The sequence below is a fragment of the Salmo salar genome, chromosome ssa09 (assembly GCF_905237065.1).
Source record: "Salmo salar chromosome ssa09, Ssal_v3.1, whole genome shotgun sequence".
Classification (NCBI taxonomy): Eukaryota; Metazoa; Chordata; class Actinopteri; order Salmoniformes; family Salmonidae; genus Salmo; species Salmo salar.
In genome coordinates this window covers 91,706,635-91,731,406 of record NC_059450.1, presented here as the reverse complement: position 1 = coordinate 91,731,406, position 24,772 = coordinate 91,706,635, and the positions used below count along the sequence as shown (strand labels likewise).

The following is a 24,772-nucleotide window of genomic DNA, read 5'->3' as shown; positions in this document are numbered from 1 at the left end:
CTATTAGCCTGTGTAGACATGAGAGGTACAACCCAAACTTAAGAGCTGTCAGAATGTATTCATTAACATTGAATCAAAGACATTTTTCAAAGTAGCTTTATTAATAGCGAGCAAATACAAATCTATACGAGATTGATTATACCCTATCACTTTTATAAGACAACTTATTTTAAGATTGTTTAACTATAATCTTGTACACTTTAGGATAACATTTATATTTTGTAGTTTTAGTGTAATTTCAAATAACAATTGAAAGAAGCTCATTTTGTTCTGCTGGAATATTGTTCTTAATTTCATACAAATTCAACAATACACCTTGGTGGTTAATCTACAGCCATCAAATTATACAATCCCAACCACCATAGCACAAATAACATTATTATTTTATTTAAGTAGGTAGACTAATCCATAGATCATATTCCACAAAGTCACAGTTTGTTAAATAAAGTTCTTATTTCTTATAAATAGACAACCGTAACAACCTCTTGCAGCACCCTTAATAAAACTCTTACAGATTTTCAGTGGAATAAGACGAGTCACTAGTCAATACATAGAACAGTCATGGAAAACACATTTGTTCATCTAATGAACTACTTAATATGCTCTGGGGGCTTTTAATCTGAAAATTGTTGTCTTTCAGCCTGAATGCCAGTCGGTTACGGCTCTCTTACCAACTGCTTTCTAGAACATAAACAGACTGGCACCTCGGCTAGTTATCTTATGCTTATTGAAGAAAGTCATGTGTAAAATGTCATGCAGAGAAGCATGCTATAGAGCATCAGCTGTTATTGATCCAAAGTTGCATCCCCAATATAATGCACTACTTTATAGCCCTATAGATAGCCTATATAGTGTCTGACTATTAGAGAACGTGTGTCCTAATATGCTGAGCTGTATGGAAGACTCCAAGACTAGGTATTAGGTAAGAACATCACTTGAGTTCAGGAAGGAGAGCACAGCACAGCAAGGAATGCATCCCAAATGGCACTCTATTCCCTGTGTAATGAACTATTTTTAACCAGGGGCTTAGGTCAAAAGTAGTGCACAGTATAGGGAATAGGGTGCCATTTAGGATGCACTAAAGGATTTTACAAAAATGAAGCTTTGAATAACACTGTAAAAAAACAGTAACCTCAATAGCTTGTTAATTGTCAAATCGGGGAAGAATAGAACAGCCATCCTTTTGGCGTGGTAGAAAGTCAGTCTTCTAATTTAAATTCCTTCCTGATGTTAGGGAGCACGCAGACGGAAGACTAAAGAAGCTATGAAAAGAAAAAGAAAAACCTCAGGTCATTGATTTCAACAGGAGACAAGCAGGCAGGCTAGCATACACGAGCATACATACTGCAAGTCATAATGCATGAACAAAACATTAGCCTATACTACTTGACAAACTATACTACCTTGACATTCTATACTACCTTGACATTCTATACTACCTTGACATTCTATGAACCTATACTCACTGGGAATTGTGTACTGTACATTTATGGACATGAAGATTATATAACTAAAAGTAGGCTATAAGTAAGCTAGTATTTTAAAAGGACCAGTATTTTGCATGTGCCAATCACTAGATTAATTGTTCACTACATAATTACCCCTCGCTTGAAGCAAGTTAATACTATGACAATACCTGCTATTCATTGATTCATTGCCTGGGTACAATAAAACAAAATCTCCCTTATGTAACTCAGATAACTCATGCTTAAGTGGAAAATTAAAACTAACCTGGTAACAAACCTGTTTGTGCTCTTGTAAGATCCACTGCTCATTGTCAAGCCAGACATACATGTTACAGTAGGCATGATAGCACAAACAGACTAGCACTCAGGTTAAAATAAAAACAGAGTAAAGTAATTGGTGGGGGAAATGCAGGGTTGGGAGAAGAAAAAAATGATGACCCACAAACACCAACGTCAACCAGGTCTTGGTTAACGCCACAGTCAACCAGGTCTTGGTTAACGCCACAGTCAACCAGGTCTTGGTTAACGCCACAGTCAACCAGGTCTTGGTTAACGCCACAGTCAACCAGGTCTTGGGTATTTTCAAGATGCCCTACTACATCTGATCATGCAATTCAGTTGCCTGGCTACCCAACCTCCTTGCGCCGGCCAAATGCTACGCCACGCCCACAGACGTTAGTTTCCTCTCAGCAATAAGTCTGGATCTGAGTAACTCCCAGACGATGTCTAGAATGGATTTCTGATTGGTCCCTGAAACCGATGTGTTGGGTCAGAGCCAGAACTTGGTTAAAGCAGTGGTTTTAAAATGTGTCATTGGCTATGATACTCTGATTGGTTAGAGATGATACAATCACTGATGACTGACTATGTTTTGTACAATGTCAGGATTCACCTAGCGGTCATGATTTGGGGCTGTACAAATGTTTGATGTATTAGAATAATTGATTATGCTTATGTTATATTAATAGAAGGGGAGGGGTTATAAGACCCATGCCTCCATACATTTATAGGGTCCTAAACTACAGATGAACAATATATATTCATTATATCGTTTTAGAATTGTTCCACAGTTGCTCTCTCTCTCTCTCTCTATGTGTGACTGAGACAGAACTCTGCAGGGGAGTGTGGGAGATAAGAGACTACTCAGACATTCCACAATAAATCAACTTTGGGGAGGGGACATTTATTGCCTAGCTTTTAGATAAACACTGAAACTCTGTGTTTGTATAGCTATGGATGCAGGGTTTTGGTCTCAGAAGTAAAAAGGTAATGACGTAGTCAGTGACATCACTAAGGCGGGACTTCGGTTTAATAAAACAACTTGAGACCTTTTGTTTGATGCAGAACTTACTGGGAAACATGCGTGCTATGTTCCTGTTTGTCAACTTCTGTCTGCAATTGCATTAATAAAGGTGTTTGAATTATTTAATTAAATATATTGTCACAATGAGCCAATGATGATTGACAAGGAGGAAAGGAACGAACCCTAACAACAACACCCCTCATTTTGACGTCACCACAAACGACTTCAATGACGGCAGTCTCAGACTGAACTATGTAGCGAACGATAGAGCAGCGGAAAGATTCAGTTTGAGTCATCAGCCAAGCGATACAGGACAGATAATTACAGGTAAGTGATCAGTGTGGCTGGTAAAACTCAGGAATTCGATTTATACAGTCGTGGCCAAAAGTTGAGAATGACACAAATATTAATTTCCACAAAGTTTGCTGCATCAGTGTCTTTAGATATTTTTGTCAGATGTTACTATAGAATACTGAAGTATAATTACAAACATTTCATAAGTGTCAAAGGCTTTTATTGACAATTACATGAAGTTGATGCAAAGAGTCAATATTGCAGTGGTGACCCTTCTTTTTCAAGACCTCTGCAATCCGCCCTGGCATGCTGTCAATTGACTTCTGGGCCAAATCCTGACTGATGGCAGCCCATTCTTGCATAATCAATGCTTGGAGTTTGTCAGAATGTGTGGATTTTTGTTTGACCACCCGCCTCTTGAGGATTGACCACAAGTTCTCAATGGGATTAAGGTCTGGGGAGTTTCTGGCCATGGACTCAAAATATTGATGTTCTGTTCCCCGAGCCACTTAGTTATTACTTTTGCCTTATGGCAAGGTGCTCTATCATGCTGGAAAAGGAATTGTTCGTCACCAAACTGTTCCTGGATGGTTGGGAGAAGTTGCTCTCGGAGGATGTGTTGGTACCATTCTTTATTCATGGCTGTGTTCTTAGGCAAAATTGTGAGTGAGCCCACTCCCTTGGCTGAGAAGCAACCCCACACATGAATGGTCTCAGGATGCTTTACTGTTGGCATGACACAGGACTGATGGTAGCGCTCACTGAACCGCTCTCCTAGAAGTTCTTGATGATCCGATAAATGGTTGATTTAGGTGCAATCTTTCTGGCAGCAATATCCTTGCCTGTGAAGCCCTTTTTGTGCAAAGCAATGATGACGGCACGTGTTTCCTTGCAGGTAACCATGGTAGACAGAGGAAGAACAATGATTCTAAGCACCACCCTTCTTTTGAAGCTTCCAGTCTGTTATTCGAACTCAATCAGCATGACAGAGTGATCTCCAGCCTTGTCCTCGTCAACATTCACACCTGTGTTAACGAGAGAATCACTGACATGATGTCAGCTGGTCCTTTTGTGGCATGGCTGAAATGCAGTGGTAATGTTATTTTTGGGGGATTCAGTTTATTTGCATGGCAAAGAGGGACTTTTCAGTTAATTGCAATTAATCTGATCACTCTTCATAACATTCTGGAGTATATGCAAATTGCCATCATACAAACTGAGGCAGCAGACTTTGTGAAAATTAATATTTGTGTCATTTTCAAAACTTTTGGCCGACTGTACATTCATTATAGGCTATAAATATACAGCATTGATAAAACCATGATTCGCCTTCTGAAGTCCCAGAGCAATGCATACACGGCCCAAGTGAACTCCATTTACTTCTTTATTGGAATGAACAGGCATAGAGAGGTCTTCTCTTTCCCTTTAACAGCACAATTTCAGAGAATAAACAGCAGTCAGAGGCATGTCCTACAGCTCTGTATACCATAGCTCCTCAACCTTTTACCTTTGCATATTTAATGAAATTGTATAGAACGGTAGCTTTTACTCTTATTGCATAGTATAGTTGCCATGGAGCCCTAATAGCAGCCTAAGCACAGAGCTCCTGTAAAATGTGTACATACATTGTTTACACATACACTACCAGTCAAATGTAAAAACACCTACTCATTCAAGGGTTTTTCTTTATTTTTACAGTTTTCTACATTGTAGAATATGGTAATGGTGAAGACATCAAAACGATGAAATAACACATATGGAATGATGTAGTAACCAAAAAAAAGTGTTAAATAAATCAACATATATTTTATATTTGAGATTCTTCAAATAGCCACTCTTTGCCTTGATGACAGCTTTGCAGCGTCACCTGGAATGCTTTTCCAACAGTCTTGAAGGAGTTCCCACATATGCTGAGCACTTGTTGGCTGCTTTTTCTTCACTCTGCTGTCCGACTCATCCCAAACCATTTCAATTTCGTTGAGGTCGTGGGATTGTGGAGACCAGGTCATCTGATGCAGCACTCCATCACTCTCCTTCTTGGTAAAATAGCCCTTACACAGCCTGGAGGTGTGTTGGGTCATTATCCTGCTGAAAAACAAATGATAGTGGGACTAAGCCCAAACCAGATGTGATGGCGTATCGCTGCAGAATGCTGTGGTAGCCATGCTGGTTAATTGTGCCTTGAATTCTAAATACATCTCAGACAGTGTCACCAGTAAAGCACCCCCACACCATAACACCTCCTCCTCCATGATTTACGGTGGGAAATACACATGCGGAAATCATCCGTTCACCCACACCGCGTCTCACAAAGCCACGGCGGATGGAACCAAAAATCTCACATTTGGACTCTTCAGACCAAAGGACAGATTTCCACCTGTCTAATGTCCATTGCTCGTGTTTCTTGGCCCAAGCAAGTCTCTTCTTCTTATTGGTGTCCTTTAGTAGTTGTTTCTTTGCAGCAATTTGACAATAAAGGCCTGATTCACTGAACAGTTGATGTTGAGATGTGTCTGTTGCTTGAACTCTGAAGCATTTATTTGGGCTGCAATTTCTGAGGCTGGTAACTTTAATGAAATAATCCTCTGCAGCAGAGGTCACTCTGGGTCTTCCTTTCCTGTGGCGGTCCTCATGAGAGCCAGTCTCATCATAGCGCTTGATGGTTTTTGCGACTGCACTTTAAGAAATTTTCAAAGTTCTTGAAATGTTCCGTATTGACTGACCTTCATGTCTTAAAGTAATGGACTGTTGTTTCTCTTTGCTTATTTGAGCTGTTCTTGCCATAATATGGACTTGGTCTTTTACGAAATCGGGCCATCTTTTGTATACCCCCGTACCTTGTCACAACACAACTGATTGGCTCAAACGCATTAAGGAGGAAAGAAATTCCACAAATTTACTTAAGACACACCTGTTAATTGAAATGCATTCCAGGTGACTACCTCATTAAGCTGGTTGAGAGAATGCCAAGAGTGTGCAAAGCTGTCATCAAGGAAAAGTGTGGCTATTTGAAGAAACTCAAATATAAAATATATTTAGATTTGTTTAACACTTTTTTGGTTACTACATGATTCCATGTGTTATTTCATAGTTTTGATGTCGTCACTGTTATTCTACAATGTAGAAAATAGTAAAAATAAAGAAAAACCCTTGAAATAGTAGGTGTTCTAAAACTTTTGTCCGGTAGTGTATATACACATACAGACAAAAGTATGTGGACACCCCTTCAAATTAGTGGCTTTGGCTATTTCAGCCACACCCATTGCTGACAGGTGTATAAAATCGAGCACACAGCCATGAAATCTCTGCACACAGAGCACACAGCCATGAAAAGTCTGTCCTCAGTTGTAACACTCACTACCGAGTTCCAAACTCCCTCTGGAAGCAACGTCAGCACAATAACTGTTCGTCGGGAGCTTCATTAAATGGGTTTCCATGACCGAGCAGTCACACACAAGCCTAAGATCACTATGTGCAATGCCAAGCTTCGGCTGGAGTGGTATAAAGCTCGCCGCCATTGGACTCTAGAGCAGTGGAAACGCGTTCTCTAGAGTGATGAATCACGCTTCATGATCTGGCAGTCCGACAGACGAAACTGGGTTTGGCAGATGTCAGGAGAACGCTACCTGCCCCAATGCATAGTGCCAACTGTAAAGTTTGGTGGAGGAGGAATAATGGTCTGGGGCTGTTTTTCATGGTTCGGGCTAGGCCCCTTAGTTCCAGTGAAGGGAAATCTTAACGCTACATTATACAATGACATTCTAGACGACTCTATGCTAACCAACCTTGAGGCAACAGTTTGGGGAAGGTCCTTTCTTGTTTCAGCATGACATTACATTTAAGTCATTTAGCAGACGCTCTTATCCAGAGCGACTTACAAATTGGTGCATTCACCTTATGATATCCAGTGGAACAACCACTTTACAATAGTGCATCTAAATCTTTTAAGGGGGGGGGGGGGGTAGAAGGATTACTTTATCCTATCCTAGGTATTCCTTAAAGAGGTGGGGTTTCAGGTGTCTCCGGAAGGTGGTGATTGACTCCGCTGTCCTGGCGTCGTGAGGGAGCTTGTTCCACCATTGGGGTGCCAGAGCAGCGAACAGTTTTGACTGGGCTGAGCGGGAACTGTGCTTCCTCAGAGGTAGGGGGGCCAGCAGGCCAGAGGTGGATGAACGTGTAGGGCCTGATCAGAGCCTGATCAGAGCCTGAAGGTATGGAGGTGCCGTTCCCTTCACAGCTCCGTAGGCAATCACCATGGTCTTGTAGCGGATGCGAGCTTCAACTGGAAGCCAGTGGAGAGAGCGGAGGAGCGGGGTGACGTGAGAGAACTTGGGAAGGTTGATGACAATGCCCCTATGCACAAAACGAGGTCCATAGGGAAATGGTTTGTCGAGATCGGTGTGGAAGAACTTGACTGTCCTCCACAGAGCCCTGACCTTAACCCCATCGAACACCTTCGGGAAGAATTGGAACGCAGACTGCAAGCCAGGCCTAATCGCCCAACATCAGTGCACAACCTCACTTGTGGCTGAATGGAAGCAAGTCCCCACAGCACTGTTCCAACATCTAGTGGAAAGCCTTCCCAGAAGAGTGGAGGCTGTTATAGCAGCAAAGGGGGGAAGGGGGGGGGTTATAGCAGCAAAGGGAGACCAACTCCATATTAATGCCCATGATTTTGGAATGAGATGTTCGACGAGCAGGTGTCCACATACTTTTGGTCGTTCGGGTGTATGTATGTATGTATGCATGCATGTATGTATGTATGTAGAGAGAGCAACTGTTTAGTGCCAAAAACAAGGGGTTAAAGCCTTCCCAGAAGAGTGGAGGCTGTTATATATTGCTTGTGTTTTTGAAGCACTTTGAGATTCTATGAAAATCGCTATAGAAACGTAATAAATTATGATTAAATATACTGTACTCTACCTAGCTACAGCGTCATAAACTACTTCTTAATATATAAAAAAACGAATATAGTATTAATATGCATATATTCATATACAGTATACAAGTTCTGCATTAATGTAAGACAGCACTGGATTAATTATTAGACTTTTCCCATGGTACGTTTCCCATGGTAGATGGACACACGTTCACACCAAGAATGTATAACAACATATGCTAAATTGTCATGACAGAGTTCAGATCATCTTTTCACATGTCTTGTGGAGTCAGCACTGGAGATAAAGGTGTCTCAAATGACACCCTATTGTTCCTGGTCAAAAGTAGTACACTATATACTGCAGGGAATAGGGTGCCATTTGGGACGTATTCATAAAGTCCACTGCGTATGGTCACCTTTCTGATCCTTGAATACACATAGGCGTTCACAGCCAGCTCTTCATCATCACACATCTCTCTCGCTTGCTCTCTCACATGTAGTGTAAAAGAGGTATCATTGAGGCCATTCATACAATTTCAGAATGAAAATAGTCCCTGAAGATAAAATAAGTCCCTTGTTCCCATGGTGATGAAGATACACATTCCTGGTTGCCTTGGTGTTGCTGCGCGGCCATGAATCAACTGAAAGAGGGAAGAAAGAAAATATGGCAAAAAATATGGTAAAAGTAACGTGTATAGAATTTGATAAATGAGTTGGAAAAAAAATCAAAGAAAAATATCGTATTTAAAACAAAATACTAGGTTGAGAACGCTGCGTTAGCAATGATCGCAGTTATTTCAACGTCATGTCCGTTTCAGTTTTACATAGTGAACAAACTGTTATACGATACGTCCATCGTCGCACAAATTGTTATATTATGAAATGTGGGCACTGTCCAGTAGAGGGCACTATAACCTTCACATTAACAAGTCATCAGAGTCGGAGTCAATAGTCAACCTTCTTATTTCCTCACATTTCGTCACACTTTCTCCTCCTCATCAGTGTGTTGCTTAACATTTCCTGTCAACGAGACTCTATTAAGTTAAATGTCTGAGGAGTGAGACCATTATTCCATTACAATAGACAGACTGACACTGGGATAGAATCACAGACAGTAGTGTGTAACTATGCTTCTTTTTTATGCAAGATGTCTAACTGTGAACTGAATAGGCTACCATCTAAGATGTCTAACTGTGAACTGAATAGGCTACCACTCTGAACCATTTAAGCGTCACCCAGAGACAAATATATAGGTCTCTGGTAGTGCCCAAACAGTGAATGACACATACAGTCCACAGCCTCTATGATAACACCAGTCAAATGTAGCTAGTGTTATCACAGTCTAGTCAAATCTGTGTTATCATACACAAAGGCAGGGAGAAAAGGCTAGTGTTACCCTATCAATTCATATTGTGTAGCTAAACACCAGTGACCCAGCTTAGCCTAGCTGAGATGCTAACTGACAGGTCACACTATGCAGAGAGGGTCTGGTGGTGGTGTGTAGTGTTATTGTGTTTGTATGTGTGTGTTGCAGAACCACAAGCATCAGGCGGTGACAAGGCAAACTGCGACCTCCCCCACTGTCTGGGCACACAATGTCAGACTCAATCTGTCCCCCGTATCACAGTTTCCAAGCCAAGATGTCTCCTGGCACTGTAATGCTATATCATCAGTCACTTCCTGACTGCAACTGTGCTGTGTGAGTGTCGACTCCATAGAGACAAGCAGATCAGTCTGCTACAATAGCGTATTGCTCAGTTGAAGCTTGGCTATAGTGAGTCAATTGGTTATCTAGGTCTAAACCCTGACACTGATTCCCTCAAGGACCCTCTGGAATGTAACACTTGCAGCGGAGATGCCAGATATCACTAGAGCTATAGTATATGAAACAATGGACTGAATGCTAAACACCAAAAAATAAACTAAAGGAGAGAGACACACACAGAGATTGAGACCGAGAGAGAGAGAGAGAGAGAGAGAGAGAGAGAGAGAGAGAGAGAGAGAGAGAGAGACACAGAGAGAGACAAAGTAAAGTGAAAAAGGAGAAAGACCGAGAGGATAAGTGAGAGAAAGAAAATACTTACTTCTTCTTGTCCTTTCTGAATGATTGTGAGGATGCCTGTAGGGACTGACCCATCAGCGTCTCAGCTGCCACCTTCCTCCTGTTGAATGCGTTCATTTCTTCCTCCAGATCGCTCCTCTTCTCCTCCAGATTCCTCTTCTCCTCCTGGTGCATCCTCTTCAGCTGCTCAAACCTCTCATGGAGCTGGAGAGCAGGGGGAGACAGGTTGGTAACATGTAGGCACTTGGTGCTTTAAAGTCTAATAATACAGTCAGCAGCCGTCATTCATGGCAGGTGGAGCAGAGCCCCACCCGTTTTCAGCCCCACCCGTTTTCAGCCCCACCCGTTTTCAGCCCCACCCGTTTTCAGCCCCACCCGTTTTCAGCCCCACCCGTTTTCAGCCCCACCTGTTAAGCAAAAAAAAAAAAAACAATTGTGCCGTTTTGCATGTTATTTTGGCATTAATACATGTCACATATCAGTTTGCAAACAAAACAAAATTATATTGAGTTAATAATGCCGCATACAAACATGGTCTCTGTTTAGCTTTCTTGAGTAAGGCAGCTCCAAAATGCAGGTGTTTCAGTCTAGCTCAGTGCTTTCTGTGGTGGTGGGGCAGCCAGCGGAAAATACGGAGCGTAGGGGTAGGTAATGTTCTCTAGTTGCGCCGTGATTGGCCCAGTGTTCAGGTCACTCACGGGAACACTACGTCACCGCATAATCTACAGGGAGAGCTAAAAAGTTCAAGCCCCCTTGGGTGCTGCCATAGATTTACATTACAAGTGCCAATCCAAGAAAGCTGAAGGTCATTGGCCACAGATAAAATAACGTCAAATCACGTTATATCTACCGTAGCTTTGATTGGACTGATCATGTCAACATCATACTTTCAAAATATTAGCTAGCAAGCTAGACAAGCAGTCATCATAAATCACGTCGACAATCTACTGGCAAATCCTTTTCAACCCTTGTCATACGAGGAGAAATTATAGATAAAACGTATTGGTGCTCATCAGCCAATGGACATAAACATTACACAGCAAGTTGGAAATCGCAAATTCCACAATGAGGGGTTTAGAAGGAATCAGTGGCTAACACAAAGCGTTCCAAAGCAATCACTATTTTGCTTCCCCTGCTATTTGGTGGAGAGGGTGTGTGGTCCAAGTCTGGATTTAAGGGTCTCTTTTAGTGTAGTGTAATGTAGTAGTGTAATGTAGTAGTGTAGTGTAGTAGTGTAATGTAGTGTCTGGGTTTAAGGGTCTCTTTTCCAAGCTTTTCTGGCCCACGCAAGTCTATGGGCCGGAAAAGGTTGAATACATTGGCTATGCTATCAATCCAGCAAAACTTGTGCCACATTCAAAACAACTGGAAACTCAGAACTGGGAAATCGCTGCCAGAAAAGGCTCCGCTGATAGCCAGGTGTAGCAGTGGTAAGGTGTTGGGACTCTTGCTGTTGGGACAGCTTTATGGCCCTAACAGTTTGTGGGCACCGTTTGTCACCGTTATGGTGCAACTAATGTATTGTTTAGTGTTGTGTAGTGGCTTTGCTGGCATGCGTCAAAAAATAAAGAAAAAAATTAATGATATATATATATATATACTGCTCAAAAAAATAAAGGGAACACTAAAATAACACATCCTATATCTGAATGAATGAAATAATCTTATTAAATACTTTTTTCTTTACATAGTTGAATGTGCTGACAACAAAATCACACAAAAATAATCAATGGAAATCCAATTTATCAACCCATGGAGGTCTGGATTTGGAGTCACACTCAAAATTAAAGTGGAAAACCACACTACAGGCTGATCCAACTTTGATGTAATGTCCTTAAAACAAGTCAAAATGAGGCTCAGTAGTGTGTGTGGCCCCCACGTGCCTGTATGACCTCCCTACAACGCCTGGTCATGCTCCTGATGAGGTGGCGGATGGTCTCCTTAGGGATCTCCTCCCAGACCTGGACTAAAGCATCCGCCAACTCCTGGACAGTCTGTGGTGCAACGTGGCATTGGTGGATAGAGCGAGACATGATGTCCCAGATGTGCTCAATTGGATTCAGGTCTGCGGAACGGGCAGGCCAGTCCATAGCATCAATGCCTTCCTCTTGCAGGAACTGCTGACACACTCCAGCCACATGAGGTCTAGCATTGTCTTGCATTAGGAGGAACCCAGGGCCAACCGCACCAGCATATGGTCTCACAAGGGGTCTGAGGATCTCATCTCGGTACCTAATGGCAGTCAGGCTACCTCTGGCGAGCACATGGAGGGCTGTGCGGCCCCCCAAAGAAATGCCACCCCACACCATGACTGACCCACCGCCAAACCGGTCATGCTGGAGGATGTTGCAGGCAGCAGAACGTTCTCCACGGCATCTCCAGACTCTGTCACGTCTGTCACATGTGCTCAGTGTGAACCTGCTTTCATCTGTGAAGAGCACAGGGCACCAGTGGCGAATTTGCCAATCTTGGTGTTCTCTGGCAAATGCCAAACGTCCTGCACGGTGTTGGGCTGTAAGCACAACCCCCACCTGTGGACGTCGGGCCCTCATACCACCCTCATGGAGTCTGTTTCTGGCCGTTTGAGCAGACACATGCACATTTGTGGCCTGCTGGAGGTCATTTTGCAGGGCTCTGGCAGTGCTCCTCCTGCTCCTCCTTGCACAAAGGCGGAGGTAGCGGTCCAGCTGCTGGGTTGTTGCCCTCCTACGGCCTCCTCCACGTCTCCTGATGTACGGGCCTGTCTCCTGGTAGCGCCTCCATGCTCTGGACACTACGCTGACAGACACAGCAAACCTTCTTGCCACAGCTCGCATTGATGTGCCATCCTGGATGAGCTGCACTACCTGAGCCACTTGTGTGGGTTGTAGACTCCGTCTCATGCTACCACTAGAGTGAAAGCCCCGCCAGCATTCAAAAGTGACCCAAACATCAGCCAGGAAGCATAGAAACTGAGAAGTGGTCTGTGGTCCCCACCTGCAGAACCACTCCTTTATTGGGGGTGTCTTGCTAATTGCCTATAATTTCCACCTGTTGTCTATTCCATTTGCACAACAGCATGTGAAATTTATTGTCAATCAGTGTTGCTTCCTAAGTGGACAGTTTGATTTCACAGAAGTGTGATTGACTTGGAGTTACATTGTGTTGTTTAAGTGTTCCCTTTATTTTTTGGAGCAGTGTATATATATATATAGCATTTGCCCCTCCAAGATTTACATGCTAAACTCGCCACTGGCAGCAGCACACCCAAGGTAATATCTCAGAATCCTACACTGAGCAAACAGTTCAAACTAAAGTAAAAGGGTCCAAACTGTTAGATGCTCCCAAAATGCTCTGTAGACACATGGTCACATGGCTGATTATATTCTAATGCCCAGTCCAGAAACAACCCAGAGTCTCATCCCCTAGCCACAGTCTAGAACATGTTCTCAACATGAGGAGCAGAACAGTATCATTATCTAAACAAGACAACTCCCAGAAGCACCCATGAATGATTACCTCCCTCTCCTTTTCTTTCAGCTCTGCCTCTGTCTCTTTCACTTTGTTCACAAACATCTGTCTCATGTCGTCCTCCTTATGCTGCAGATCCCCCAGGAACTCTTTCCTCTTGGCTTCATACGTCTCCTGCAGACTGATTGGTGAGGGAAGACAAGGTAGTCACAGTTAAACAGGTATACGGTATTAAGGCTTGTATCCCGAATAGCACCCTAAAAGTAGGGCACTATGTAGGGAATAGGGTGCCATTTGGGATGAATCCTATATTTCATTCTAGAATGTGTATTAGGTCTCTGACTGTTGTGAGATGTCCGTGGGCTCTTTGATTGTCTCCAGGGGCCGGTGAGTACTACGTGTTCTGATGCTAGCTTTGGCTGTATTTTGGCTTCCAACACTAGTCTAATTTCAGTTCATATTGTTCATATTTGATGACAAACCTTCAGCACAAAAAAAAGAAGGTAGACAGCCTGCCTGCTATGTAACTTTGACCAAGAGCTGGTCTCACCTAAAGGGTTTGTTGTCAGGGTCTGTATCTGTGAAGCCCAACTCCTCCAGTTTGCAGCGTCTGTAGAGCTCATAGTGTCTGGCGTGAGTCTGCTCTCTCAGGTCTTCCATGTTCACTCTCAGCAACATCTCTCTCAGCTTCACAAAGTCACAGTGGCTCTCGTTCTCCACTGATTAACACAACACAGCAGGATTGGGATATATGGTTGGTTTAATATGGTGACATACCTTATAGTTTGAAAGGGACTGGTCATTCAATAGCAAGTTAACAACAATACGCATTTGAGCAAATAACAATTTTATATTGGCATTAATGATATGGGTCTCTAGTGATTGCGTAACATCGATGCTTTAATGATATGGGTCTCTAGTGATTGCGTAAAATCGATGCTTTAATGATATGGGTCTCTAGTGATTGCGTAACATCGATGCTTTAATGATATGGGTCTCTAGTGATTGCGTAATATCGATGCATTAATGATATGGGACTCTAGTGATTGCGTAAAATCGATGCATTAATGATATGGGACTCTAGTGATTGCGTAAAATCGATGCATTAATGATATGGGTCTCTAGTGATTGCGTAATATCGATGCATTAATGATATGGGTCTCTAGTGATTGCGTAATATCGATGGATTAATGATATGGGTCTCTAGTGATTGCGTAACATCGATGCTTTAATGATATGGGTCTCTAGTGATTGCGTAATATCGATGCATTAATGATATGGGACTCTAGTGATTGCGTAAAATCGATGCATTAATGATATGGGACTCTAGTGATTGCGTAAAATCGATGCATTAATGATATGGGTCTCTAGTGATTGCGTAATATCGATGCATTAATGATATGGGACTCTAGTGATTGCGTAAAATCGATGCATTAATGATATGGGACTCTAGTGATTGCGTAAAATCGATGCATTAATGATATGGGACTCTAGTGATTGCGTAAAATCGATGCTTTAATGATATGGGACTCTAGTGATTGCGTAAAATCGATGCATTAATGATATGGGTCTCTAGTGATTGCGTAATATCGATGCTTTAATGATATGGGTCTCTAGTGATTGCGTAATATCGATGCTTTAATGATATGGGTCTCTAGTGATTGTGTAACATCGATGCTTTAATGATATGGGTCTCTAGTGATTGCGTAATATCGATGCATTAATGATATGGGACTCTAGTGATTGCGTAATATCGATGCTTTAATGATATGGGTCTCTAGTGATTGTGTAACATCGATGCTTTAATGATATGGGTCTCTAGTGATTGTGTAACATCGATGCTTTAATGATATGTATTCACTTTTCTAGCCCAGGCCTATTGATTCTGAGGTCTTGCTCTGCTTGCATCAGTAGTATAGAAAAAGGGACTTTTATTGATTACTGTGTGTTCTTATTTGACCTGTTACGGTGTTGTCCACTTTCCAAATTATTTGTATGGTTCTATAACTGTATAATCAATGTACAGGATCAATAGAGATACCTACCCTGTACAGTTCCCCAGGGGTACAGGATCAATAGAGAGATACCTACCCTGTACAGTTCCCCAGGGGTACCGGATCAATAGAGAGATACCTACCCTGTACAGTTCCCCAGGGGTACAGGATCAATAGAGATACCTACCCTGTACAGTTCCCCAGGGGTACAGGATCAATAGAGAGATACCTACCCTGTACAGATCCCCAGGGGTACAGGATCAATAGAGATACCTACCCTGTACAGATCCCCAGGGGTACAGGATCAATAGAGATACCTACCCTGTACAGATCCCCAGGGGTACAGGATCAATAGAGATACCTACCCTGTACAGTTCCCCAGGGGTACAGGATCAATAGAGATACCTACCCTGTACAGATCCCCAGGGGTACAGGATCAATAGAGATACCTACCCTGTACAGTTCCCCAGGGGTACAGTCTGGCTTTCACCATCTTATTCCCCACTTTAACCTCCTCAACACTCCCCACCACAGCAAAGGGCAGATGGGCCTGGAACAAAGGATTTAATTTAATATAGAAACATTTAGTAACACTTTACTAAAGCCTGCAGATACTGTATAATGCAGTTATAATGCATGATAAGACTGTCATGAGCATGTATGACCCCCTTATAATATAACAATGACTTGTAGTTTAAAAACACAAGACCACAGCAAGGTTTCACAAATAAGCTGGTGTGTTTTGTTTTTTAAGGCATCGAGGAAGAGGAGGACACTTGTCTCTTTCAATCAATCAGCTCCTCAGCTGATGCAGTAAATCAGGGACGCGAGCAACCTGATTACAGTGTACAGGTGCCTGGCATACACAACTGTATTGTGACAAGACAAGGGTGTGTGTGTGTGTGTGTGTGTGTGTGTGTGTGTGTGTGTGTGTGTGTGTGTGCATCAGACTCACATTCATAGAGGAGTTGATCTCGGTGACAGCCTCATCCTCAGTAGGGAACTGGTGGATCTGAACACCGTTGCTCACCAGCTCTGACATGATCTTGATCTTGAACTTGTGCAGCTCGCTCTTAGATATGGTGTCTGCCTTGGCAATGATGGGGATGATGTTTACCTGGAGTACAGGGAGGAGCAGCTTTTGCATTCCAATAGCGTTTCAATCATCATGTCTACTATGGTTTTTATATTGACTTTGGATTGACACAAACTCAAGCGTCAAAAACGCAATGCAGCTCTAGTTTGAGATAAAAAGGTAACGGGTTGTGCCTGAACCTGAACACCTGGCAGTATCATTCAGGAGCTGCCAGGTGCTGTTCAACTCTTCTGATGTCCAACGCTTCAGATGCTAACACTTCAGTGTCCAAACAAATCAATGTCCAAAAATGTTTTCCCGCAACAGTATATTCCTGCAGGGCTGTAAGTATAAGAACAGCTCCTAATACAAGAACAAATGCATTTCAAACATTACCTTGCTGTCCAGTTTCTTCATGGTGACCAGATCCAGGGATTTGAGAGAGTGTCCAGTAGGGGCGATGAAGTAGAGACAGATATGGATCCTGGTGTCGTGGTAGTTGAACAGGGAACGTTTGATCTTCATCTCCTCCTGCAGGTAGGTCTCAAACTGGGTGTCGATGTAGTCCACTATGGGTTTGAAGCTGCAGGGCACAGAGAGACCAACATGGATGTGATCAGGATTTGGGCTTTGGGGATAGGTCAGTTTCAAATACACGTGAATGGAGAATGTCAGAAAAGCAGGAATTCCTGATTAAATTGGGGACAATCACATCCCTGAGAAAAGTGTTGTTTTTTTAATGCAGATGCAGGGCCTGAAAATATATTTATTTATTTTTTATTGAACCTTTAACTAGGCAAGTCATTTAAGAACATATACACTATTTACTCTCAAGCTCCTTAGAAGCGTTTTCACCAGAAAATGAATATCCTAGAGAGTTTTACCTTCGATTCAAGAAACAAATAGTAGAGTATCTCGGTTACAAACTGCAGCAATAATACCATCCCAAAAATGCACTCTTTCCCACTCCCCTGTTGTTGGACCATTCCAGTTCCCTTTCAGATTGCATTAGTTCTACCAATCATCCTCCCCCTTCTCCTGCCTTCCCATTCATTGCTGCACAAAGACCCAAAGCCTTAATTTATTCCAATCCTTTCCACTGTATGTGTGTTGGCTGGAGGGCCACTAGTTGAGAGGGCCTGAGGAGGAATGCTGAATGTCCAATGTAGGTCTTATATCTACAGCCTGTCTTAACTTCCCACCTTCAACCACTGACTGAAGTGTTATTTAATGACTAACCCCAACCTGAACCCTAACCCCAACCTGAACCATAACCTCAACCTGAACCCTAACCCCAACCTGAACCCTAACCCCTAACCTGAACCCCTAACCCCGGCTTGAACCCTAACCCCAACCTGAACCCTAACCCCAACCTGAACCCTAACCCCAACCTTGGCCTGAACCCCTAACCCCCGGCCTGAACCCCTAACCCCAACCTGAACCCTAACCCCTAACCTGAACCCCTAACCCCGGCTTGAACCCTAACCCCAACCTGAACCCTAACCCCAACCTGAACCCTAACCCCAACCTTGGCCTGAACCCCTAACCCCGGCTTGAACCCTAACCCGGCCTGAACCCCTAACCCCGGCTTGAAACCTAACCCCAACCTGAACCCTAACCCCAACCTTGGCCTGAACCCCTAACCCCTGAACCCCTTACCCCCGGCCTGAACCCCTAACCCCTGGCCTGAACTCCCTAACCCCTGGCCTGAACTCCTAACCCCCGGCCTGAACCCCTAACCCCCGGCCTGAACTCCTAACCCCTGGCCTGAACTCCTAACCCCTGGCCTGAACTCCTAACCCCTGGCCTGAACCCCTAACCCCCGGCCTGAACCCCTAACCCCCGGCCTGAACCCCTAACCCCCGGCCTGAACCCCTAACCCCTGGCCTGAACCCCTAACCCCCGGCCTGAACAGTCCTGATGCCATCTCTCCCTACAGTACCTACACAAATCCATGAGCTAAACATCTCAAACAGATGTCAGACAAGGTTACTCATCACGCGAGTGTGGTTCACCAAACCACCTCCTATCCAGCTGTTCCTGTACTATCACCTCTCCTCCTTGTTGATCTGGTCTCCGAACCCCACGGTGTCGACTACGGTCAGTTTGAGCTGAACGTTGCTCTCCTTCAGGTCGTAGGTCCTGGGCCGCAGGTACACACCGTTCTGGTAGTGGCTGGCCTCCTCGGCTTCAAACAGTGTGTTGAACAGTGTGTTCATCAACGTTGACTTCCCTATCCCTGTCTCACCTGAGGACGGAGAGACAAAAACAAAAAGAAGTTGAAAATAAGTAGAAAGAAAAAAAGATGAACATTTTAAAAAGATGTGAAAGAGTGAGTGAGAAAATAAAAATGTAGCGACTGAAGATGTTTTAGCCTGGGTACTGAAATGTTCCTGCATTCAGAAAACATTCTTGCCTTTAGCTACAGTAGAAATAGACTGGTACTCAGGCTAGAGTTGTATCTGTAGTGAGAAGTGAGACGCGTTAAGATCTTGAGGTAATGCTGGACACAGATGTTACATACCGACACACAGGATGTTGAAGCAGAATCCCTGTGTGACTGATTTACTGACCAACTGGTCTGGAAGACTGTCAAACCCAACATGGCCGCCCAGCTCCAGGCTACGCTTCTCTTCATTCTGAGGAAAGACAATCACATGTTATAAATGTGTAAAAATAAAAAATAAATACTTAAAAAATATGATAATGTCTCCTAAGTGGCAAAGCAGTCTAAGACACTGCATCTCAATGCAAGAGGCATCACTACAGTCTCTGGTTCCAATACAGGCTGTATCACATCCAGAAAGTGATTGGGAGTCCCATAGGGCGGCGCACAATTGGCCCAGCGTCGTCCGGGTTTAGCTGGTGTAGGCCCTCATTGTAAATAATAATTTATTTTTAACTGACTTGCCTAGTTAAATAAAGGTTGAGAAAGAAGAGTGATAAACATTGTTTAAACTCAAGCCCACATACTCCTCCCCAGTTAAGAGCATTTTAGTAAATTATGTTAACCTCCTCCAAAACAAAATCACTGGATACCTGACCTGTAAAAGGTCTCTCTGACTAACAGTTAGGACTATAACCCCTCGGCAAAGACATACCGCTGAGATGCAAGGTCAGAAAGCTCTGCCAGGCATGTCAAAACAGGGAGGAACATCAGGTTCTGTAAATCAATCTGTTTCATTTCAAACAGTTTGTGTATGTGTGATGTTTTATATGCAGAGACATGTGGGATTGGTTTTCCTTTTAATGCAATAGAATCACTTTATTTTCCAATGTGTCTTTTAGTGCTAGATGTGTCTGAAGGCCTGACTAATTCAACAATACATCAAAATAAATCATATTTAACCTTAATTTAACCAGGTAGGCAAGTTGAGAACAAGTTCTCATTTACAACTGCGACCTGGCCAAGATAAAGCAAAGCAGTTCGACACATACAACAACACAGAGTTACACATGGAGTAAAACAAACATACAGTCAATAATACAGTAGAAAAATAAGTCGATATACAATGTGAGCAAATGAGGTGAGATAAGGGAGGTAAAGGCAAAAAAGGCCATGGTGGCGAAGTAAATACAATATAGCAATTAAAACACTGGAATGGTAGATTTGACAGTAGATGAGTGTGCAAAGTAGAAATACTGGGGTGCAAAGGAGCAAAATAAATAAATAAATAAATACAGTAGGGGAAGAGGTAGTTGTTTGGGCTATTTATAGATGGGCTATGTACAGGTGCAGTGATCTGTGAGCTGCTCTGACAGCTGGTGCTTAAAGCTAGTGAGGGAGATAAGTGTTTCCAGTTTCAGAGATTTTTGAAGTTCATTCCAGTCATTGGCAGCAGAGAACTGGAAGGAGAGGCGGCCAAAGGAGGAATTGGCTTTGGGGGTGACAAGTGCCTAGTTAAATAAAGGTTGGCCCATACCTGCTGGAACGTGTGCTACGGGTGGGTGCAGCTATGGTGACCAGCAAGCAGAGATAAGGCAGAACTTTACCTAGCAGGGTCTTGTAGATGACCTGGAGCCAGTGATTGTGAGTGATTGTTTGTTGTATTTCTGTCCGTCTTTGTGGGCTCGTGATGATACTTTGTATATATATATTTTTTTTTTAAAGAACGTTGATTACTCATATCTGCTGTCCTGCACCTGACTCTCTACACCAGCTACACACAGGAACCTTACACTACCGGGGAACAGTGGGTTAACTGCCTTGTTCAGGGGCAGAAAGACAGATTATTGACCTTGTCAACCAGGGGATTCGATCCAGTAACCTTTCGGTTACTGGCCCAACGCTCTAACCACTGCCACCCCCTAATGCTAGGCTATATTTAACCCAGGATGAAAGCCTGACTCTAATGCTAGGTTATATTTAACCCAAGATGAAAGCCTGACTCTAATGCTAGGTTATGATTAACCCAGGATGAAAGCCTGACTCTAATGCTAGGTTATATTTAACCCAAGATGAAAGCCTGACTAATGCTAGGTTATATTTAACCCAGGGCATTAGCATGCAATCCATGTTCCCATAACCTGATACTGAACCATGTCTGTCTTCGGAGTGTGCATCCCAAATGGCACCCTATTCCCTATTTGGTGCACTACTTCTAACAAGAACCCTATGGGTCTTGGTCAAAAGTAGTGCACTACCCTATGGGTCCTGGTCAAAAGTAGTGCACTACATATGGAACAGGGTGCAATTTGGGACAGAACCTGGGCGTCTTGAGAAACACAGCATGTTGTTATTCACAGCACAGAGGACTGGGCCCAGCATGTGGTTATTCACAGCACAGAGGACTGGGCCCAGCATGTTGTTATTCACAGCACAGAGGACTGGGCCCAGCATGTTGTTATTCACAGCACAGAGGACTGGGCCCAGCATGTGGTTATTCACAGCACAGAGGACTGGGCCCAGCATGTTGTTATTCACAGCACAGAGGACTGGGCCCAGCATGTGGTTATTCACAGCACAGAGGACTGGGCCCAGCATGTTGTTATTCACAGCACAGAGGACTGGGCCCAGCATGTTGTTATTCACAGCACAGAGGACTGGGCCCAGCATGTTGTTATTCACAGCACAGAGGACTGGGCCCAGCATGTGGTTATTCACAGCACAGAGGACTGGGCCCAGCATGTTGTTATTCACAGCACAGAGGACTGGGCCCAGCATGTTGTTATTCACAGCACAGAGGACTGGGCCCAGCATGTTGTTATTCACAGCACAGAGGACTGGGCCCAGCATGTTGTTATTCACAGCACAGAGGACTGGGCCCAGCATGTTGTTATTCACAGCACAGAGGACTAGCCATGAGGACAAGGATGAGCTCAACAACAATCATCTGTACCACTGGCCAAGTGCTCCACACACACACACACACACACACACACACGCGCACACACACACGCACAAAGATCCCTCTGTTATTTCACAGGGTGAGGAGATCCATGTCTCCTGCCCTTTAAAAAAAAAATCACCCTTAACAAAACACAATCTGTCATCCGCTCCACGTCCATGTGCCGTAGTGTGTGTTTGTGCGGCGCAAACTGAATTACAGGGATGAATTGAATCACTAACTCAATAACTGAGGTCAGAATGCCAGTTGGCTACCGTTATTAATAAACACGGAAGGATATCATATGTTCACAGACACACACGTCCTCAGTGTGTGTTCCTATAGTGTTGAACTGAGGATTAGTGTGGCTGCTACTTACCTACTTATCCTGTTATCCGCAGGTTAGCTTCAATTCACAACAACTCTAACTAACTAGCCTCTTAGCTAGGGTTGCACTGAAAGTTTAACTCTCCCTCCTTTCATTGCAGCGATGTAGTTACTATGCATCAACCCTCTTCTCTCCACAAAACATGCAATACCTGCGTGGCTACAATAAACAAGTTCCAAAGCTGTTACAATGTTTCACTGACAGTGGCAAATGATACATCTGTTGACCGAATTGATACAATGTAGCATTGCGTGGCTATTGGTTTAACCTCTGAGCGACAGCCCAGTGAGGTGTCGAGATTGATTTTTCTTTTTTACAGCAATATCAAAGTGCAACGACTAAAATGACTCAATTTCATACCTAGCATCAATTAACATGTCATAAGTAACCTAGAATAGGATTGAAATAATTATGCGTCAAGAGTAGGCTACCGTTCTCCAAATGCTATCTATCCTACCGGAAAGAAATCCCTGCTCTCCCGGTGTTGATGAAACCCCACATCAGATGTTACTTAATACTCTATAATACTCTATATAGCAGTAGGCACACTAATGTAGGCTATGCATATTTCACTAGGCTGTTTAGTCATGACTTTTGTGAAACGCAGCAAATCTCTAGCCTACTTACAGCGAAGACGTCTATGTCCGTGGCGGCCATCGTGAAGAAGAGGAGCGTGAGGAGTAGAATTGATGAGAAGCTGTCTTCATCGGGACCTGGTGGGGTTGACAACAATGGTTGACAGTGGAACAGCTCAATTCATTCAATATGGCTACTTTGTGGCAACACCCCCTATATGCTGAAATGCAATTTGTTAAAGCCTCACATGCAGTAAGACTGTACATAATGGAGCCTCTATCGCTCTGATTTGGTACTGTAGAGGGCGCCATGGTTTCCATGAGAACAGATTTAAGAACAGAGAAGGAGAAACACAGACAGACCCTCTGCGCGGTGTTGGTCTGGTCCTGATGATAAACTGTAAATATACACTGTAATCAAGAGGTTGGAGAATACATTTACATATTTTAGTCATTTAGCAGACGCTCTTATCCAGAGCGACTTACAGTAGTGAATGCATACATTTCGTAATTTTTTTTTTCTTCCCCGTGGGAATTGAACCCACTACCCTGGCGTTGCAAACACCATGCTCTACCAACTGAGCCAATAGTCAAAGCCCAGAAAAAATATGCTCCATCCGTTATACATCAAGCATGCATTATGACTTTGTTACAACAACATGTAGGCGAATAACATGTGTTTTATAAACTGGCACAATGACAAAAACTATTCTGCTAAAGAAAACCAAGGTGTAAAACTAGACTGGACTAGACTACGATATAATGGAATAGTGGATGATACTGAAACGTGAACTAGAAAATGGCGCTCACCGGCCTGGTACCCTTGGCGGGCACTGCAAAGATGTTCTAATTTCCCATTAAAACTATTATGGCTAGGCACCGGAAACAGCAGGTAGTGGTGGTGGGGGGCCCTCGACGCATCTTCATAGAAGACGACGGACGGGACAGTCGGTGAACGGAGAGTTTCAGAACAGTAAATTAACGTTTCCCCGCTATCTGGGAAGAGGTGAACATTGAAAAATATGTATTTGACTATAACAACTATTTAGACTTTTTTTGTTGAAGCACGGCGGCAAAATGAAAATTTCGGATTTGCTGAATACTTTAAAACCTCAGATCAATTGCAGTGATCCTGTGGAAAAGAAGCACAATAGGGATCTATTCAAGACAATTATAAACATCGTTGTGTTCGTCAAACAGATCGATGATGTCAAGTTTGTCGTAAAGAAAAGCTTTCACGACTTTGTGAAAGGAGGAATGCATTTAACCACTGAAAAGTCGGACTTGGACGAGAATATTTGCCGTGCCTGTTCCAAATCTGGTAAAATACTGAACTCCGACATTGAAAATAACAATTCATATTGTGCTTCAAGAATAAATGGTAATAGTTTGAACGATAATTTAAAATGTATGCCTCTGCATATAAATGAATTAGGAGGATGCCCCAATGCGCGCCCTGCAGGTTATGGGGGTGCCATTAGGTCAAGTAAGCCCATCAAACATTCTTATCAAGAACCCCCCACAATCAAGTTACTGAATGTTTCAGCTGATCAAGGGATCAGAAAAACTGGAAAAACTACTGACCCTGTGTTTGCTATAGTGGCAGTGAAATCTCCACCACAGACAAGAACCAGTACTGGAATAAAGTGTCTATGGGACAGAAGATTTGAGCGATTCCAAGCATGTTGGCACAGATCTCCCGCTTCTCTACCACCAGAGGCAGCAGTGACTCCTAAACATCCTGGCAGAGTGAGCTCAGAGTGGGGTACAGTCACCTACACCTCCCCTGGGCCTTACATCAGACATCCAGAGCTAGGAGAGACACCACAAACATCTGTCTCTCTACAGCTGAGGAGAACCCCAAACAAGCACCCGAAACAAGGGGATGATGTCAAGGATGTCAATAAGTACTCAGAGTCTCAGTCTCCACAGCTGAAGAGAACCCAAAACAAGCTCCTG

At 43.4% G+C, this 24,772-nt stretch overlaps 1 protein-coding gene across 2 annotated transcripts; it reads right to left on the bottom strand.

Annotated features, from left to right (window-relative positions):
- Nucleotides 1-80: 80 nt before the first annotated feature.
- On the bottom strand, nucleotides 81-23,118 carry LOC106612227 (septin-8-A). Of its 2 annotated transcripts, none has more exons than XM_014213208.2 (10): nucleotides 22,866-23,118; nucleotides 19,048-19,162; nucleotides 18,576-18,771; nucleotides 16,920-17,106; nucleotides 16,404-16,565; nucleotides 15,902-15,998; nucleotides 14,005-14,173; nucleotides 13,503-13,635; nucleotides 10,027-10,208; nucleotides 81-1,262 (listed from the first exon to the last, which is right to left on the bottom strand). In XM_014213208.2, exons 1-10 carry the CDS (start codon nucleotides 22,893-22,895, stop codon nucleotides 1,208-1,210), a joined length of 1,326 nt encoding a protein of 441 aa, XP_014068683.1. In that variant the 5' UTR covers nucleotides 22,896-23,118; the 3' UTR covers nucleotides 81-1,207. The 2 variants fall into 2 exon arrangements, with proteins under 2 accessions (XP_014068683.1, XP_014068684.1); XM_014213209.2 differs by lacking the exon at nucleotides 81-1,262 and adding an exon at nucleotides 8,035-8,583.
- Between the last annotated feature and the right edge of the window lie 1,654 nt (nucleotides 23,119-24,772).

Excerpts from the sequence above, each read along its gene's own strand:
- LOC106612227 (XM_014213208.2), bottom strand. The coding sequence starts at position 22,895 with ATGGCCGCCACGGACATAGACGTCTTCGCT. Across the intron at positions 18,772-19,047 it reads CTTCAACATCCTGTGTGTCG|GTGAGACAGGGATAGGGAAG; the intron begins GTATGTAACATC and ends CTCCGTCCTCAG. Across the intron at positions 16,566-16,919 it reads TGAAGAAACTGGACAGCAAG|GTAAACATCATCCCCATCAT; the intron begins GTAATGTTTGAA and ends CCTGTACTCCAG.